General features: G+C 41.5%; 2 protein-coding genes across 5 annotated transcripts in view; one reads left to right on the plus strand and one right to left on the minus strand.

Annotated features, from left to right (window-relative positions):
* The first annotated feature begins 5,221 nt into the window (after window positions 1-5,221).
* abitram (actin binding transcription modulator) lies at window positions 5,222-10,206 on the plus strand. The gene is made up of 6 exons (XM_020501848.2): window positions 5,222-5,423; window positions 5,718-5,769; window positions 5,993-6,122; window positions 9,075-9,151; window positions 9,287-9,356; window positions 9,509-10,206. Exons 1-6 carry the CDS (start codon window positions 5,354-5,356, stop codon window positions 9,671-9,673), a joined length of 564 nt encoding a protein of 187 aa, XP_020357437.1. The 5' UTR covers window positions 5,222-5,353; the 3' UTR covers window positions 9,674-10,206.
* The window catches only part of LOC109903401 (catenin (cadherin-associated protein), alpha-like 1), a 149,961-nt gene continuing 140,804 nt past the window's right edge, over window positions 10,195-19,351 (minus strand). For all 4 annotated transcript variants that reach the window (XM_031788878.1, XM_031788881.1, XM_031788879.1 and 1 more), the window contains exons 17-19: window positions 18,042-18,161; window positions 12,844-12,927; window positions 10,195-12,679 (exon numbers count right to left, since the gene is read on the minus strand). In XM_031788878.1, coding sequence (XP_031644738.1) covers window positions 12,515-12,679; window positions 12,844-12,927; window positions 18,042-18,161 — 369 coding nt within the window. In that variant the 3' untranslated portion in view covers window positions 10,195-12,514. The remainder of the gene's footprint in view (window positions 12,680-12,843; window positions 12,928-18,041; window positions 18,162-19,351) is intronic.

Below are 19,351 nucleotides of genomic sequence, written 5' to 3' on the forward strand. Positions count from 1 at the left end.
AGGCAGAACAGTTGAAACTGGAGCAGCAGCACTGCCAGGTGGACTGGGGACAGCAAGGAATCATCATGCCAGGTAGTCCTGAGGCATGGTCCTAGGGCTCAGGTTCTCTGAGAGAGAGAAAGAGAGAATTAGAGAGAGCATACTTAAATTCACACAGGACACTGGATGAGACAGAAGAAAAACTCCAGATATAACAAACTGACCCTAGCCCCCCGACACATAAACTACTGCAGCATAAATACTGGAGGCTGAGACAGGAGGGGTCAGGAGACACTGTGGCCCCATCCACTGTTTGGCCCTGGCCCCCGGACAGGGCCAAAAGAGGCAGGATATAACCCCACCCACTTTGGCAAAGCACAGCCCCCACACCACTATAGGCATATCTTCAACCACCAACTTACCATCCTGAGACAAGGCCGAGTATAGCCCACAAAGCCACGGCACAACCATAGCGGGTCGCCAACCCAGACAGGAAGACCAAGTCAGTGACTCAACCCACTCAGGTGACGCACCCCTCCTAGGGACGACATGGAAGAGCACCAGTAAGCCAGTGACTCAGCCCCTGTAATAGGGTTAGAGGCAGAGAATCCCAGTGGAGATGTAAATGGGACAATATTTTCATGTTGCAAATCTGTTAGTTGTCTTATTTAATGCTTTCAATATTTGTAGATGAATTTCTGCCATTTATAGTTGGTTTGAGATTTTTTAAGTCATTGAAATTTGGAGCTATTGACATTTAAAAATATTGTCCCATGTACATCGGTGGGCTTGTGGGCAGGATTGGAAGTAAACCCAACCCAATGACCTGTTATGGTAGCCTACCCTTCATTCCGTGACATACTATTTTTTCCTATCATCTCGCAAATCTCAGTTTTTGATGAGACTGACTTTATGACCAAAATTATCCCATTTACACGTTGTAGTCAATTTTGACAGTAGAATAAATGTTTCTGACGCATTTCAATGCCACATAGGCTGATTTCAAAACGAGAAGTTGCTTTTAAGGGGCAGTCGATCTTTAAGATTATAGCAGGTAACATCAAGATAACACCTGTTGACATCAATGATGTATGTAAATAAACCCTGGAGAGCCATATTGGCTCTCCCCAGAAAAAGCAGTCCTCCATAGGAATGAATGGAATTGTACAATATTTGAATTAAATGTTTCAAGGACAAAATTACATTTAAGTATGTTTTTGTTGTAGTGGGGACTGTAAAATTAGAACTTTAAAAAATATATACTTTAAGGGAAAAAAAATCAGATATTTGTATGTTTAGCTCATATAATATGATTTAAAAGTATGCATTTAAGTGTCTGTAATAGAATAAAAGTGGCAAAAACAAATGTAGATATTAATAAATGCATTTCCATAACTTCCTAAATATTTTTTACAACGGTGGGGGAGTGCCAAGATGGGAGCGCAGTGGCTTCAAAACAGCTCCCCTGTTAGTCATCTAGGGCAGTTATTCCCAAACTGGCAATGCCGTTGGAGATACGCCAAATAAAAATGTGATTCAAAAACATTTTTATATATGTCTTTTTTTTTCTTTTTTAAACTTTTTTTTCCTTCACATTTTCAAACAGTCCATTTATATTTTCCAACGGGGCTACACATTTGGGTGTGGTTTTTTTCTCGCCTGAGTATCCTTGTTTCACTGCCATAAACAAAATCTAGTGTTCAGCGAGATAACAACACAATGTCAAATACAGGTAGCCTTGTCAAATAATTAACATTTCACTAACGTTCTGTATGTAGCCAAACGTAGCTGCTGCTCATGTTGGTATCTGTACTGATGGCGCAAAAGCCATAACAGGGAGACATAGTGGAGGGGTAACGCGCGTGCAAGCAGTTGCTCCCGACGCCACAGATGATTTGATTTGATTTTTGGCAGTGAAACGAGGCTACTCAGGCGAGAGAAAACAAGAGAACCTCATCGAAATTGCAACAAGTAGTTCTGGGAAAATGTAATTTAATCAGAAGCCACTGACAGATTTCTGAATTGGGCTGCGCTCAGAGTATCCTGCCTTGGCAAATCGCGCTGTTAAGACACTGATGCCCTTTGCAACCACTTACCTATGTGAGAGTGGTTTCTCGGCCCTCACTAGCATGAAAACTAAATACAGGCACAGACAGTGTGTGGAAAATAATTTAAGACTGATACTCTATCCAATACAACCCAACATTGCAGAGTTATGTGCATCCTTTCAAGCACACCCTTATCATTAATTCACAATTTTCAATTAACAAATAAGGTTTTATATGTAAGATGGTTAGATAAAGAGCAAACTTATTGATTATTATTATATTATTATTTGTGCCCTGGTTTGTCACTTGTCACGGGCCGGGTTGTGACAAAAACTCACACTCATTCTTATGTTTCATAAATGTATTGTATAGTGTGTGTGTGTGGCAGGCTTACAATGATGGCAAAAAAACAAACATTTGAGAGTGCGCTGACCCTGGTGCTAGAGGGGATACAGCTGACCCTGGTGCTAGAGGGGATACGCAGCTAGAGGTTGAATGTTTGAAGGGGTATGGAACTATAAAAAGTTTGGGAACCACTGAGCTAGGGTATATATGGGAAGTAACAGATTACATGTAATCAGTTACATGTAACAGATTACAAAAAAAACTGTAACTCTAATCCATTACTTACCAGCAAAAATATTGTAATCAAACCTTTAGGATTACTTTTAAATCAAAAAACAATTTTTGCAAACAAATTATTTGACACTTTTCTGTCTTCTCAAAAAAATCAAAATCAGCATTGAAAAAAGTTTACATTTGTTCAGCCTGAGCAAGTCTGGCCGCAAGTCAGAGACCACTATGATAACATACCAAAATAGTTTGATGGATTGCGGGAAAAGAGCAGGAATAGGCTTTTGTAGGCTACAGTCCAAGCCATGTCTTCCAATGGTGCGACTGCTGTCAGTATCCAAAGATTATCCAACTTCAATAAACACTTGGAGGTAAGGAGGACAGCAGTGGTGTAGACTACAGGCGATACGGATATCACTTACTGATATCTATTGCACTCCACACTGCCCTTTCCCACCTGGACAAAAGGAACACCTATGTGAGAATGCTATTCATTGACTACAGCTCAGCGTTCAACACCATAGTGCCCTCAAAACTTATCAATAAGCTAAGGACCCTGGGACTAAACACCTCTCTGTGCAACTGGATCCTGGACTTCCTGACGGGCCGACCCCATGTGGTAAGCGTAGGTAAAAACACATCCGCCATGCTGATTCTGAACACAGGGGCCCCTCAGGGGCACTACAGAGGGTAGTGCGAATGGCCCAGTACAACACTGGGGCCAAGCTTCCTGCCATCCAGGACCTCTATACCAGGCGGTGTCAGAGGAAGGCCCTAAAAATGGTCAAAGACTCCAGCCACCCTAGTTTAAAACTGTTCTCTCTGCAACAGCACGGCAAGCGGTACCGGAGCGCCAAGTCTAGGTCCAAGAGGCTTCTAAACAGCTTCTACACCCAAGCCATAAGACTCCTGAACACCTAATCAAATGGCTACCCAGACTATTTTCATTGCCCCCCCCCCCCTTTTACACTGCTGCTACTCTCTGTTGTTATCATATATGCATAGTCACTTTAAGTACTCTACCTACATGTACATACAGTGCCTTGCGAAAGTATTCGGCCCCCTTGAACTTTGCGACCTTTTGCCACATTTCAGGCTTCAAACATAAAGATATAAAACTGTATTTTTTTGTGAAGAATCAACAACAAGTGGGACACAATCATGAAGTGAAACGACATTTATTGGATATTTCAAACTTTTTTAACCAATCAAAAACTGAAAAATTGGGCACTGTATTACCCCAATTAACCGGTGCCCCCGGACATTGACTTGTACCAGTACCCCCCTGTATATAATCTCACTATTGGTGTTTTACTGCTGCTCTTCAATTACGTAGGTGTTACTTTTATTTCTTATTGTTATCAGTATTTTTTAAACTGCATTGTTGGTTAGGGGCTACAGTAGTAAGTAAGTATTTCACTGTAAGGTGTAACCCCTAGTATTTGGCGCATGTGACGAATACAATTTTATTTGATGTCTACATAGTGCATTGAGGTGAATCACACTGCTGCTCTCTCATTTAGCTATTTACGCCTTACAGATTGTGGTTGTTGTGGATGGCTGTTCACAAATGTAGGCTATATGAGTATTTTAACCCAATAATGGTTGAATTTAACAAGTTTAAACTGCCTATCTAGCATTGTTTTTGCAACCAGTAGACAGCCAGTGAAAAATGCGCTCTCGCAACAGCTGCATAGTGCAGATCCCATCCTTTGGAATAAAATTTTGACAGAGGTTCTCCCAACTCCTCCGTGGTATTGTTCTCCATACTGTGGGGCTTTTATTGCTCATTCTAATTCGTGCTGATTCAAACACGTAAGTCCATAAGCCTTAACGGACACATCCTCAAACTCGCACCCTTTTTATAGACACATTTCTGTAAATGATTGAGTATTCAAAGTGTCACCAACAAACAATATAAACAATAGGCCTATAGCAGATGCAGACTATGGCATACATGTTTCACATGCAAATAGCACTTTTCGGTAGTGCTCAAAGCATGCCATTCTATAAGAGCAGTATTTCTCGAAACAATGACCCCAATCAACAAAATCTAAATCATAAACAACAGAGTAGGCTAATTACAATTTGGCTAATCTATATTTCCATATTTCCAAGTGCTATTCTTGAATATAAAGGGGTAATACATTAATTGTAATTCATGGAAATCTGACCGAGTTTGGTTTTTAATGTAAAGATATAGCCAAATCATATTAATATCTGTAGTAAAAAAAGATTACTTAGAAGAAGCCTACATAACCATAAAGTAAAATGCAACATACGTTTATGACAAGCTATGTACACTCTAACATTTACTTATTCTACAATAGATGTCGTTCATTTGGTAATATTATTTTTTGTCTTCTAATGCATTTTACAGGGAAAGTAATCTAAAAGTAACTGAAAGTAATCCGATTACGTTACCGAGTTTGGGGATCCCAAAGTTACTTTACTGACTACAGTTTTGGACAGGTAACTAGTAATTGTAACGGATTACATTTAGAAAGCAACCTACCCAACCCTGGGTATATATAAATATTTGTTTGACATCAAGTAATTTCATAACTGATTAAAAGGTTCTCGGAACGTTTGAAATTTCAATTTGAAAGTCTTCCGGATTTTTGAAAGGGACGGACCCGAAGTGTGTAACAGTGTTTACACTCCGTCACGAAATCGAAGCATTTGTACATTTATCTGTCAAACATTTGTATTTTATTTAGCTAGCTAGCTAATGCCCTTTAGTACTTGTATCAATGGAAGACATGGAGCATAATAAGGCACCCTCTGTCATCGATCGGTATTACACTCGATGGTATAAAACAGGTAACTTATTAGCTAACTAGACATATTTTAGCTAACGTAACCAGTGTTCACCACTGACACTGGGTGTCGACATGAGACCAACACGTGTGTTTTGGCTTTGGGTATGGTAGCTAGCCTGACAGCTTTTGCGATGTATTTTCATAGAATTTGCAGTTGACTAATTTCTTTAAGAACTGGCTGGTCCCAAAAACCTCAAATCCGTATCCCTCCTTGTCCATGGTTGCGGACCACTGGCGTATTTTTTTAATGAATGAATAAAGTTGTAACGAACGATGTATTCTTCTTTGTTCTTAGATATCAAGGGCAAGGATTGTGAAGACCAGTGCGTTCTTCAGCATTCAAACAGGTTTGCTGGCTAAGATAATGTGTTCATTTCCTACTTAAAATTGCCAATGTGCAGCTCATAAACAAAACTGCAGCTCATCAACGCGTTACTTTGGGATACAACACTCCCGATGTTGTCCCAAAGCTAATCAACAATTTGCTTTGCTACCTCCACAGACAACATTGTTTATTTTCTGTAAATTTAAACATGGCGCTAATGTGTTCATGTGGATCTCTTTTGACAGAATCTGTGTCATCACCCTGGCAGAGAGTCACCCTATCCTTCAGAACGGGAGGTCAATCAAGAGCATCAACTATCAGATCAGCGCTGGCTGCAGTCGCCTGCATAACAGAGTGTCTGGAAAGTCAAAGAGAGTATGTACCAATGTTTATAAATCCTGGTTTTGAAGATGCTGTGTTTTGGCCATGGAGAGGCTTTGAATCAATGGGTTGGCCATATTGGCACTCTTCAGAAAAGTAGTCCTCTATATTTCATTAAAATGTAGGCTATTTATTTTTTATTTTATAACTTTATTATTTAATTCAAAGTCATCATCTCATCTCTATAGAGCTGCTGCCTGACAAAATCACAATTTTTGTAGTTCTTCAAAGGTAATAAGGCATACTTTTATGACTGCTGATGAATACCAACTGTCATTCACTTAGATCATGTATTTTCAGGTAGAGGTGCCTTGCGAAGCAACAGCTGCTCTCTATATCCCCTCACAATTGCCATTCTGCTCTCCAGGCTGCAGCACACTAACCTAATGTAGCAGGCCGGAAAAAGTAGATGCACAGTGGATTATGGGTATTGTAGTTAATTACCAAGTTATGTGCGTTAATATTGGCCTGTTGGAAACTACAACTCCCTAGGACATCTCACAGTTCAGGCTGGATCTGATTTATCTCTTGAGAAACTGAAATGTGAGCATTGAGCTCACATAAAAAAATAGAATTCAAATTAATGAACCTACTTTTCAATTAATCGATCAGCACTACTAAAAACAAATGTAGACATTAGTAAATGTCTTCTATAGTTAAATATTTTTTACAATGGTGTGGGAGTGCCAAGTTGGAGGTGTGGTGGCGTCAAAACAAATCATTGGTATGTACTGCTAAAACTGAAGTGATGTTTTGTTGTTGTTAATATAGTCAAATCAAATGTTATTTGTCACATACACATGGTTAGCAGATGTTAATGCGAGTGTAGCGAAATGCTTGTGCTTCTAGTTCCGACAATGCAGTAATAACCAACAAGTAATCTAACTAACAATTCCAAAACTACTACCTTATAGACACAAGTGTAAAGGGAGAAAGAATATGTACATAAAGATATATGAATGAGTGATGGTACAGAGCGGCATAGGCAAGATACAGTGGATGGTATCGAGTACAGTATATACATATGAGATGAGTATGTAAACAAAGTGGCATAGTTAAAGTGGCTAGTGATACATGTATTACATAAAGATGCAGTAGATGATATAGAGTACAGTATATACGTATACATATGAGATGAATAATGTAGGGTATGTAAACATATTAGGTAGCATTGTTTAAAGTGGCTAGTGATATATTTTACATAATTTCCCATCAATTCCCATTATTAAAGTGGCTGGAGTTGAGTCAGTGTGTTGGCAGCAGCCACTCAATGTTAGTGGTGGCTGTTTAACAGTCTGATGGCCTTGAGATAGAAGCTGTTTTTCAGTCTCTCGGTCCCAGCTTTGATGCACCTGTACTGACCTCGCCTTCTGGATGATAGCGGGGTGAACAGGCAGTGGCTCGGGTGGTTGTTGTCCTTGATGATCTTTATGGCCTTCCTGTAACATCGGGTGGTGTAGGTGTCCTAGAGGGCAGGTAGTTTGCCCCCGGTGATGCGTTGTGCAGACTTCACTACCCTCTGGAGAGCCTTACGGTTGTGGGCGGAGCAGTTGCCGTACCAGGCGGTGATACAGCCCGCCAGGATGCTCTCGATTGTGCATTTGTAGAAGTTTGTGAGTGCTTTTGGTGACAAGCCGAATTTCTTCAGCCTCCTTAGGTTGAAGAGGCGCTGCTGCGCCTTCTTCACGATGCTGTCTGTGTGGGTGGACCAATTCAGTTTGTCTGTGATGTGTATGCAGAGGAACTTAAAACTTGCTACCCTCTCCACTACTGTTCCATCGATGAGGATAGGGGGGTGTTCCCTCTGCTGTTTCCTGAAGTCCACAATCATCTCCTTAGTTTTGTTGACGTTGAGTGTGAGGTTATTTTCCTGACACCACACTCCGAGGGCCCTCACCTCCTCCCTGTAGGCCGCCTCGTCGTTGTTGGTAATCAAGCCTACCACTGTTGTGTCGTCCGCAAACTTGATGATTGAGTTGGAGGCGTGCGTGGCCACGCAGTCGTGGGTGAACAGGGAGTACAGGAGAGGGCTCAGAACGCACCCTTGTGGGGCCCCAGTGTTGAGGATCAGCGGGGTGGAGATGTTGTTGCCTACCCTCACCACCTGGGGGCGGCCCGTCAGGAAGTCCAGTACCCAGTTGCACAGGGCGGGGTTGAGACCCAGGGTCTCGAGCTTGATGACGAGCTTGGAGGGTACTATGGTGTTAAATGCCGAGCTGTAGTCGGTGAACAGCATTCTCACATAGGTATGCCTCTTGTCCAGATGGGTTAGGGCAGTGTGGTTGAGATTGCATCGTCTGTGGACCTATTTGGGCGGTAAGCAAATTGGAGTGGGTCTAGGGTGTCAGGTAGGGTGGAGGTGATATGGTCCTTGACTAGTCTCTCAAAGCACTTCATGATGACGGAAGTGAGTGCTACGGGGCGGTAGTCGTTTAGCTCAGTTACCTTAGCTTTCTTGGGAACAGGAACAATGGTGGCCCTCTTGAAGCATGTGGGAACAACAGACTGGGATAGGGATTGATTGAATATGTCTGTAAACACACCAGCCAGCTGGTCTGCGCATGCTCTGAGGGCGTGGCTGGGGATGCTGTCTGGGCCTGCAGCCTTGCGAGGGTTGACACGTTTAAATGTTTTACTCACGTTTAGATGTATATTATTACATTTTAGTCATTTAGCAGACACTCTGCAACTTACAGAAGAAATTAGGGTGAAGTGCCTTGAGCAAGGGTACATACTTTTCACCTAGTCTGCATCAGGATTTGAACTAGAGACCTTTCGGTTACTGGCCCAAAGCTCGTAACGGCGAGGCTACCTGCCGTAAGGATACTCTGGCATATTAGGACTATTATTATATTTTACACTACTATTACATATACTGTGGTATTGACATCCTTTGATTTTGTGACTTGTGATGGTCAAACTAACACGTGTCTTCTTCATTTCCAGGGAGGACAGTTCCTCACAGAGTTCGCTCCTTTGTGTAGAATAACATGTACAGATGGTGTGGAGTACACCATTTACAGGTGATTACAACCTTTGCTGCTCTTGTATTATGATTTTCACCTCTGCAGATAATCTACCCTTTATGGTTAGTGCCATTCACTACTCTAAGATCTTTTTAAATTAGCCTGAAATATAATCCTGGTTAATCTTTTCAGCTGCATAAGGGGTCGGCTATTGGAGGTCAATGAGGATATTCTTGAAAGACCAGAACTTTTACTGGGAAAGGTGAGAAACATTTCCATAAGCTTCATACCAGTTAAAATACATTTTTGGTCAATCTAATGTTCCCCATTTACATATACCCCATTGAGATGGTAAATCACATTACCATTAACATGGCTAACTGTCCTACCTGTCTTTCATGTGTATTTGACCAGCCTTCCACTGAGGGATACATTGCGGTCATCCTCCCTAAAATAGAGGAGAGCAAGACGGTCACTAATGGTCTCCTTAGCAGAGAGGAGTACGAGAGCGTTGTCTCTAAACGGACCAAAAGCACCCAGCCAGAGCCACAGCCGGAGCCAGAGCCAGAGCCATGCTGAGGAATGAGGTCACAGGGACTCCTCACACTCTCCTCAGCCCAGCTGGAGTGACCTTTCCTGTGGCAGCTCTGTTGGAGGGGGTCCCTCGTCTCAGGCCCAGCCAGAGCTAGGTACTTACATCACAGCATAGTGCATGCCCCTGTCCAGATATGGACTTGTGCCTGTGGTGGATGACAGTGCAGATATCTGGGGTGCTGGAGGTAATGCACTGTGCCTTTAAGTTCTCTAGCCTCTACCTTACCTGTAGGCAGTCCAGGGCAAATACTGTTTGGTTTGCTTTGATGTAACACGAAGAAATTCAGAGCCAGTTAAGTTTTATGAGATACCTTTTTAAAAATGTTTTGCTCTTTAATATGATCGTTGATGGAACGTGACATTTATTTTCAAAGGAGGAAGATATTTCCATTATGTCAGTTATTAAGTGACTATGTACCAAACAAGCCCATGTTTTTGTTCTGTTAGAAAAATATGTATTTTTATGTTTACTGTACATACCTTAATAAATGACACAATCAAACCTGTTTTAAGAAAAATAATGTTTATTTAGATTTGTGTTCTGTTTATCAATCATTCAACTGTCAAAATGATAGATGGTCTAAAAGTACATCTGTTTCTGCACATCTGTGGGTTCTTTACTCAACAGAAGATAACATTAGCTACAGCCATACACAATCAACTCTAAAGCTTTATATGGTTATGCAGTCTTCACACTAACCATTCAGGTTTAGTAGTACCAGAATCGTCACCTCAGTGGCTATAGCTACAGGTAACTTCCAAAATAAAGGAAACGCCAACAGTGTCTTAATGGGCCACCACGAGCCGCCAAAACAGCTTCAATTCACCTTGGCATAGATTCTACAAGTGTCTGGAGCGACACTATCATTAACAAAACACACAATTATGGAATTTCTAGTGGAGGAATGGTGTCGCATCCCTCCAATAGAAATTCCATAATTTTGTGTTTTGTTAATGGTAGTGTCACTCCAAAATCTCCCATAAGGGTTCAATTGGGTGGAGATCTGGTGAATTTAAAATATATATATATTTTTTTAACCTTTATTTAACTAGGCAAGTCAGTTAAGAACTAATTCTTATTTTCAATGACGGCCTAGGAACAGTGGGTTAACTGCCTGTTCAGGGGCAGAACGACAGATTTGTACCTTGTCAGCTTTAAAGGGTGTGAGACACACACACACTTTAAACCCCCTGTGCTCCTTTGAGACCCCTCTTTCAAAGTCACATATCTCTTCTAGTCATGGTAGGCAAAATACTGGGCAACTGGGTGTTTTTATACATGACCCTAAGCATGATGGGAAGTTAATTACTTTATTAACTCAGGAACCACACCTGTGTGGAGGCACCTGCTTTCAACAGAGTTTGTATCTGTCTTTTACTCAAGTGTTTCCTTTATTTTGGCAGTTACCTGTATATATCTGTGCTTCAAGTACCATAATAATACACAGTCTTAGCCTGCATCCCAAATGACACCCTTTTCCAGTGTTTTCCAAACTAGGGGTCATGAGAGAAACTGGAAAAAAAGAAAATAAATTGAGCTTGGTTCATAGAACAGGGGTCACATCAGTAACTTCCGGTAGCCACTAGATGCAGTTATAATAATGCTTCTGTTTTCTTCCTACAAATGTGGCTCAGTCTTTTTGAATGGTTTAAGCTATAAAATATTATGACCCCATCACTGAAAGATAAGACTCTCAGGAACACCTACAATGCCCACAAGCCACACAGGACTAATTAGAACAGGCACTAAATCAGGGGGGAAAATAACATGATGTTCTTCTCTAGACAGAAGATTCATTTCAGTCACTTCAAACCATACTTTAGATTGAAATACTGTCAAAAGTAGTGTCAGACTGATTTGTAATACTGTCATTGCCCCAATTAATAAAGTAAACAGACATTGATTACATACATTTTTTCAAAATTCTGACCAAAATGGGGTCGCGGGCCAAAATATTTGGCGAAACTAGGTGCACTACTTTTGACCAGAGACCTATGGGCGCTGGTCAAAAGTAGTGCACTGAATAGGGTGCCATTTGGGACATAACCTTAATTACAAGTACACTTCATAAGGAACAGCTACAAAACCACAGTTGATTTGACTCATGCGCTAGGCCAGCAATCTTTTACATGTCTTCTGAAAAATGCATAAAACAGTATACCACAAACACTGAATGTGATTCAATATTGTCTCCGCCTCTGCTGAAATGGAGCAATAATAAGAGCCTTATGTTTCAGTCTATTAGCAAGCCAAGTGTCATAATACCCTGATTAAACCATCCATTTACTCTCTTATTTGGCATCAAAGTGAGAGCATTGATTTCACTCAATAATTACTAAACCATGATGGGATTTGGTTGGCGTACAACAGTGAGAGAAACTGGTCTGTTACCAGATCTGTTTGGGCTGTCCTGCCAACTCCTCATGACAATGGCCATAGGAGTTGATAAGACAGCCAAACCTGATCTGGGATCAGGCAATCAGAAAGCTGGTTTAACAGCCCAAATCACAGGGATTGATAAAAGGAGATTCAAAGACCTGTCAGGTGATGGCATCATGCACTGGCGATGGATTTCATTACAGCATATTTTTTTAAATATTTGTTCATACATCTGCTGTATTTGGCAGAGATGTGCTACAGGTAACAGTTACACCACAAAGCAAATGGGCTGATTACACTGACAGAGGCACGTGTGAGTGGTGGGTGCACTGCCATTATGCCTGCGTGAGTGACGTTTCATGTATGTCGCCCCCTGGTGGTCGACAATGGTACGCTCCAACTCTGATAGGTGATACAGGTTAGGGATCAAAGGTCGCTGGACTGGACTACTTGCTCTCCAGGAAGGTGAGGTTGGCCATATGCTGCTCCAGGGATTTGACCCCGAAGCCGTTGCTGTTCTTGCCGTTGAGCACATCGTCTTTGACTGCCGTGGACGACTGCCTATCCCTCCAGCTTTGTGGAGAACCCAGACTGCTTCTCTCTGACTTATGCTGGAGACACAGGATAAGGTAGAGGAATAACACATTGGAAAATGACCACCATTGATATATTCATCTGTAATTAAAAAAAGTGTACTCAAACCCCAGTAAACATTGGTAAGAGGGTGCACTTGAACCACTTGGTAGAAGAGCTGATGTCAACTGTGACCTCTCACCTTTCTGACAATCTTGTTACAGACTGGCAGGAGGTATATCACCACAGTAATGATGGCTCTAGTGTTCTGAATGGAGGAATCCACCTAGAGACAGACAGAGAAAGTTTTCAAAAACATGTCAAGGATGGTGGTCTGATAGAATGTAATAATTATGATTACAACATAAAGATATAGATAATGGTAAAACAAATAATGGTATGTATACATGGGAAAGCTGATGTATACATGGGACCTCTCACTACAGAGTGTTTCTAAACCTCTCACTACAGAGTGTTTCTAAACCTCTCACTAGAGAGTGTTTCTAAACCTCTCACTACAGAGTGTTTCTAAACCTCTCACTACAGAGTGTTTCTAAACCTCTCACTACAGAGTGTTTCTAAACCTCTCACTACAGAGTGTTTCTAAACCTCTCACTACAGAGTGTTTCTAAACCTCTCACTACAGAGTGTTTCTAAACCTCTCACTACAGAGTGTTTCTAAACCTCTCACTACAGAGTGTTTCTAAACCTCTCACTACAGAGTGTTTCTAAACCTCTCACTACAGAGTGTTTCTAAACCTCTCACTACAGAGTGTTTCTAAACCTCTCACTACAGAGTGTTTCTAAACCTCTCACTACAGTGTTTCTAAACCTCTCACTACAGAGTTTTTCTAAACCTCTCACTACAGAGTGTTTCTAAACCTCTCACTACAGAGTGTTTCTAAACCTCTCACTACAGAGTGTTTCTAAACCTCTCACTACAGAGTGTTTCTAAACCTCTCACTACAGAGTGTTTCTAAACCTCTCACTACAGAGTGTTTCTAAACCTCTCACTAGAGTGTTTCTAAACCTCTCACTACAGAGTGTTTCTAAACCTCTCACTACAGAGTGTTTCTAAACCTCTCACTACAGAGTGTTTCTAAACCTCTCACTACAGAGTGTTTCTAAACCTCTCACTACAGTGTTTCTAAACCTCTCACTACAGTGTTTCTAAACCTCTCACTACAGAGTGTTTCTAAACCTCTCACTACAGAGTGTTTCTAAACCTCTCACTACAGAGTGTTTCTAAACCTCTCACTACAGTGTTTCTAAACCTCTTACTACAGAGTGTTTCTAAACCTCTCACTACAGAGTGTTTCTAAATCTCTCACTACAGAGTGTTTCTAAACCTCTCACTACAGAGTGTTTCTAAACCAACACTAGACACACCAAACACACACAACCTCCATCTCCTGCTCCATTTAAAAATACTTTTCAGCAATGACCTTTGCCTGATTAAAACACCCTTAATTCCCTTGTGACAGACAGAGTGGACTGATCTGTCTGGCTAATGACAACTTGAGGGGAAAGCCAATGCCCATCTAACAGATCCACATTAATCAGAGAAGCCCAATGGTTGTGTCCCAAATGACACCCTATTCCCAACATAATGCACTACTTTTGACCAGAATCCTATGGGCCCTATTCAAAGCAGTGCACACTATATAGGGAATAGGATGCCATTTGGGATGTACCCCATGTTATTCTCTCTTCTCTCATCCTGATTGTAACCTTTCCCATTAGTACAAGGTGACCAGTGTCAGTTCATCACTGTCCAACAGATTTTAAGAGGTTCATTAAGCTCAGTGTCATTATAGGGTTTAATTTTACAATAATGTTTTTATGATTGACCTCTGTCTGTGAAGCAGTAACAAATGTTTGCCCAATGCTGCCAATACTGTATTAAGAATGGGTTGACTGTCTCTTATCATTGCAGTTCATCAATACTCCTTTGCCAGGTTTCTTTTCAGTGCATTCTCTCACGCTCCCTATAACCATGGCCATGTCTGAATACCCATACGTGCGTTCTAAATAGTAGGCATTTTAGTTATGCGAAAAAGTTAGTTTTATAGTATGTGCAATTTAGAACATTTTGTACACTTTAAATGCCAGGATGTCGTACTGTATTTTGAGACACGTGTGTCTGACAACAGCTGATAATCAGCTGAAGGGACGCGCTGTGCCAAAACGAACGAATGGCGGGAATCAACACATTTTTTTAGTTATTTATTTCTCCTGTATTTAACCAGGTAGGCTGGTTGAGAACAAATTCTCATTTGCAACTGCGACCTGGCCAAGATAAAGCAAAGCAGGTCGACACATACAACAACACAGAGTTACACATGGAATAAACAAACATACAATCAATAATACAGTAGAAAAATCTATACACAGCATGTGCAAATGAGGTAGGATAAGAGAGGTAAGGCAATAAATGGGCCATGGTGGCAAAGTAATTACAATATAGCAATTAAACACTGGAATGGTAGAATGTGCAGAAGATTAATGTGCAAGTAGAGATACTGGGGTGCAAAGGAGCAAGATAAATAAATAAATACAGTATGGGGATGAGGTAGATTGGATGGGCTATTTACAGATGAGCTATGTACAGGTGCAGTGATCTGGGAGCTGCTCTGACAGCTGGTGCTTAAAGCTAGTGAGGGAGGTAAGAGTCTCCAGCTTTAGTGATTTTTGCAGTTCGTTCCAGTCATTGGTAGCAGAGAACTGGAAGGAGAGGCAGCCAAAGGAAGAATTGGCTTTGGGGGTGACCAGTGAAGTATACCTGCTGGAGCACTTGCTACGGGTGGGTGCTGCTATGGTGACCAGTGAGCTGAGATAAGGCGGGGCTTTACCTAGCAGAGACTTGTAGATGACCTGGAGCCAGTGGATTTGGCAATAAGTATGAAGCGAGGACCAGCCAACGAGAGCATACAGGTCACAGTGGTGGGTAGTAAATGGGTCTTTGGTGACAAAACAGATGGCACTGTGATAGACTGCATCCAATTTGTTGAGTAGAGTGTTGGAGGCTATTTTGTAAATTACATCGCCGAAGTCGAGGATCGGTAGGATGGTCAGTTTTACGAGGGTATGTTTGGCAGCATGAATGAAGTATGCTTTGTTGCGAAATAGGAAGACGATTCTAGATTTAATTTTGGATTGGAGATTTAATGTTTAATGTGAGTCTGGAAGGAGAGTTTACAGTCTAACCAGACACCTAGGTATTTGCAGTTGTCCACATATTCTAAGTCAGAACCGTCCAGAGTAGTGATGCTGGACGGTTGGGCAGGTGTGGGCAGCAATTGGTTGAAGAGCATGCATTTAGTTTTACTTGCATTTAAGAGCAGTTGGAGGCCACGGAAGGAGAGTTGTATGGCATTGAAGCTCGTCTGGAGGTTTGTTAACACAGTGTCTAAAGAAAGGCCAGAGGTATACAGAATGGTGTCGTCTGCTTGGAGGTGGATCAGAGACTCACCAGCAGCAAGAGCGACATCATTGATGTATACAGAGAAGAGAGTCGACCCGAGAATTGAACCCTGTGGCACCCCCATAGAGACTGCCAGAGGTCCAGACAACAGGCCCTCCGATTTGACACACTGAACTCTATCAGAGAAGTAGTTGATGAACCAGGCGAGGCAGTCATTTGAGAAACCAAGGCTGCTGAGTCTGCCAATAAGAATGTTGTGATTGACAAAGTCGAAAGCCTTAGCCAGGTCGATGAATACGGCTGTACAGTAATGTCTCTTATCGATGGCGGTTATGATATCGTTTAGGACCTTGAGCGTGGCTGAGGTGCACCTATGACCAGCTCTGAAACCAGATTGCATAGCGGAGAAGGTACGGTGGGATTTGAAATGGTCGGTAATCTGTTTGTTAACTTGGCTTTCGAAGACCTTAGAAAGGCAGGGTAGAATAGATATAGGTCTGTAGCAGTTTGGGTCTAGAGTGTCTCCCTCTTTGAAGAGAGGGATGACCGCGGCAGCTTTTCAATCTATGGGAATCTCAGACGATACGAAAGAGAGGTTGAACAGGCTAGTAATAGGGGTTGCAACAATTTCGGCAGATCATTTTAGAAAGAGAGGGTCTAGATTGTCTAGCCCGGCTGATTTGTACGGGTCTAGATTTTGCAGCTCTTTCAGAACATCAGCTATCTGGATTTGGGTGAAGGAGAAGTGGGAGAGGTTTGGGTGAGTCGCTGTGGGGGGTGGAGGGCTGTTGATCAGGGTAGGGGTAGCCAGGTGGAAAGCATGGCCAGCCGTAGAAAAACACTTATTGCAATTCTCAATTACTGTGGATTTATCTGTGCTGACAGTGTTTCCTAGCCTTAGTGCAGTGGGCAGCTGGGAGGAGGTGCTCTTATTCTTCATGGACTTTACAGTGTCCCAGAACTTTTTTGAGTTTGTGCTACAGGATGCAAATTTCTGCTTGAAAAAGCTAGCCTTAGCTTTCCTAACTGCCTGTGTATATTTGTTACAAACTTCCCTGAAATGATGCATTTCTCGGGGGATGTTCGATGCTAATGCAGAACGCCACAGCATGTTTTTGTGCTGGTCAAGGGCAGACAGGTCTCTAGTGAACCAAGGGCTATATCTGTTCCTGATTCTAATTTTTTTTGAATGGGGCATGCTTATTTAAGATGGCGAGGAAGGCACTTTTAAAGAATAACCAAGCATCCTCCACTGACGGGATGAGGTCAATATCCTTCCAGGATACCCGGGCCAGGTCGATTAGAAAGGCCTGCTCGCTGAAGTGTTTTAGGGAGCATTTGACAGTGATGAGTGGTGGTCGTTTGACCGCAGACCCATTACGGATGTAGGCAGTGAGGCAGTGAAAACAGCAGAGGTGTATTTGGAGGGCAAGTTGGTTAGGATGATATCTATGAGGGTGCCCATGTTTACGGATTTGGGGTTGTACCTGGTGGGTTCATTGATCATTTGTGTGAGATTGAGGGTATCAAGCTTAGATTGCATTAGATGACGCATTCTCTGTAGGATGGGCCTTGTATGCTGATATTTGTTGTTTACCACATTTGTTTTTACTAAACAGTACGTTCTAAACAGTATGTAGTACAATTTGTATACACAGTATGCAGTTTAAGTGAGTAGTAGGCAAGCTAGATTTTGGACAATGGTTTATTTCAACATTGTAGAACCCTATTTATAGTCATGTGCTCTCCTGGCAATATTTGTATTGTATTCTGTATGACAAATCTAATTAATAAACTAATCCTTGGCGGACTATTGTAACATAGAACTTAAATAAAAGTGGATTTCATTACAAAAACAAATCCAGTCATTGACAACAACACCATAGTTCAACATATTATGTACAGCTAGTATATCAATAATAGTAATCAATCAATCAATCAATCAAATGTATTTATAAAGCCTGTATTTATAGTACCTTCTGGAAGGTGGCAGTCTTGCCCTGTACTGGCGTCCTCACCCCCATCTGCAGCTGCTGGCATAAGCCCATAAGCTTCTCCATCTCCGAAAGCACTACCACCTTCTGTTCATCCATCAGCTGTTGAAGAGGGATCAGGAGAGAAATGTTTAGTATATCAAAACACACGTCAAAATTTGATGACAAAATAAAGACCTTAAGTTATATGAAAATAAAAGTACAAATGTGATCACCAAAAATGAAATGTCGTTTTAGAAAAAAGTGAAAATGTGATCATAAAGACACATCTAGTTATATAAAAATACAGGTAAAAATGTGATCACAAAAATAAAAAAGCACAGCAAAGGTATAGGAGGTTAGGATGAAGTAGATGCATTCAAATCTAACAGTGCCTAAAGTCTCTTATTTGGGCCAAAAAAAGTGAATGATATTATTGTACATTATAATAGATCTCTGTAGTACCATTCACATCCTCTGGCAATAATACTAATAAAAGTGTTTCAATTGAAAACATTAAGGCTAATTAGCATAAATAACTTGTGCAGCTGCACAAGCCTGCTTCATTCCAGAGTGGTGGGGAATCGATTAGCCAATGTTTGTTTGAAGTAATTAATCAAACGCTGCTGAGCTGAAGTGCTGGATGTGTTGATTATGTATTAGTAGTTTGTGTGTGTGTGCCTGTGTGTGTGTGTGTGCATATGCACATTTGCCTGCACACGTGTGTGCGTGCGTGTATTAGTGTTTGGGTGCCCTCTCCAGAGAACAGGGTTAGCCAATGCTGATAACCACATTGCCACTTTCCCCAGAGACGGATGGCAGTCATTAATGTCTGTCAGAGGGGGGCATTTAATTAAACTCCAGGACCTGGGCACTTTGGAGAGAGGGAGGCATGCTAACTTGTTTCTTTGATTTGAGTACAGAGGAAACTGAAACTGGTTAACAGGATTAATTTCCTGGCCTGTGTATGTGATTTACGGTCATGCAGTAGGCTACCTGGGTGGAGAATCAAATCAAATGTTATTTGTCACATGCTGAATACAACTGGTGTAGACTTGACTGTGAAATGCTTGTTTACGAGCCCTTCCCAACGATGCAGAGTAACATAAGAGGAAATAGTAACACAAGCAATAAAATAACTTGCAAGAATGGAGGCACACGTTCAGTGTCCTATTCTACACTGAACAAAAATGTAAACACAACATGTGTTCATCCCATGTTTCATGAGCTGAAATAAAAGATCCCAAAAATGCACACAAAGCTTATTTCTCTCAAATTGTGTAAAAATGTGTTTACATCCCTGTTAGTGAGCA

This window comes from Oncorhynchus kisutch, linkage group LG14, assembly GCF_002021735.2.
Source record: "Oncorhynchus kisutch isolate 150728-3 linkage group LG14, Okis_V2, whole genome shotgun sequence".
Taxonomy (NCBI): Eukaryota; Metazoa; Chordata; class Actinopteri; order Salmoniformes; family Salmonidae; genus Oncorhynchus; species Oncorhynchus kisutch.

Excerpts from the sequence above, each read along its gene's own strand:
- abitram (XM_020501848.2), top strand. The coding sequence starts at position 5,354 with ATGGAAGACATGGAGCATAATAAGGCACCCTCTGTCATCGATCGGTAT. Across the intron at positions 9,152-9,286 it reads GTGGAGTACACCATTTACAG|CTGCATAAGGGGTCGGCTAT; the intron begins GTGATTACAACC and ends TAATCTTTTCAG. Across the intron at positions 9,357-9,508 it reads CAGAACTTTTACTGGGAAAG|CCTTCCACTGAGGGATACAT; the intron begins GTGAGAAACATT and ends GTATTTGACCAG.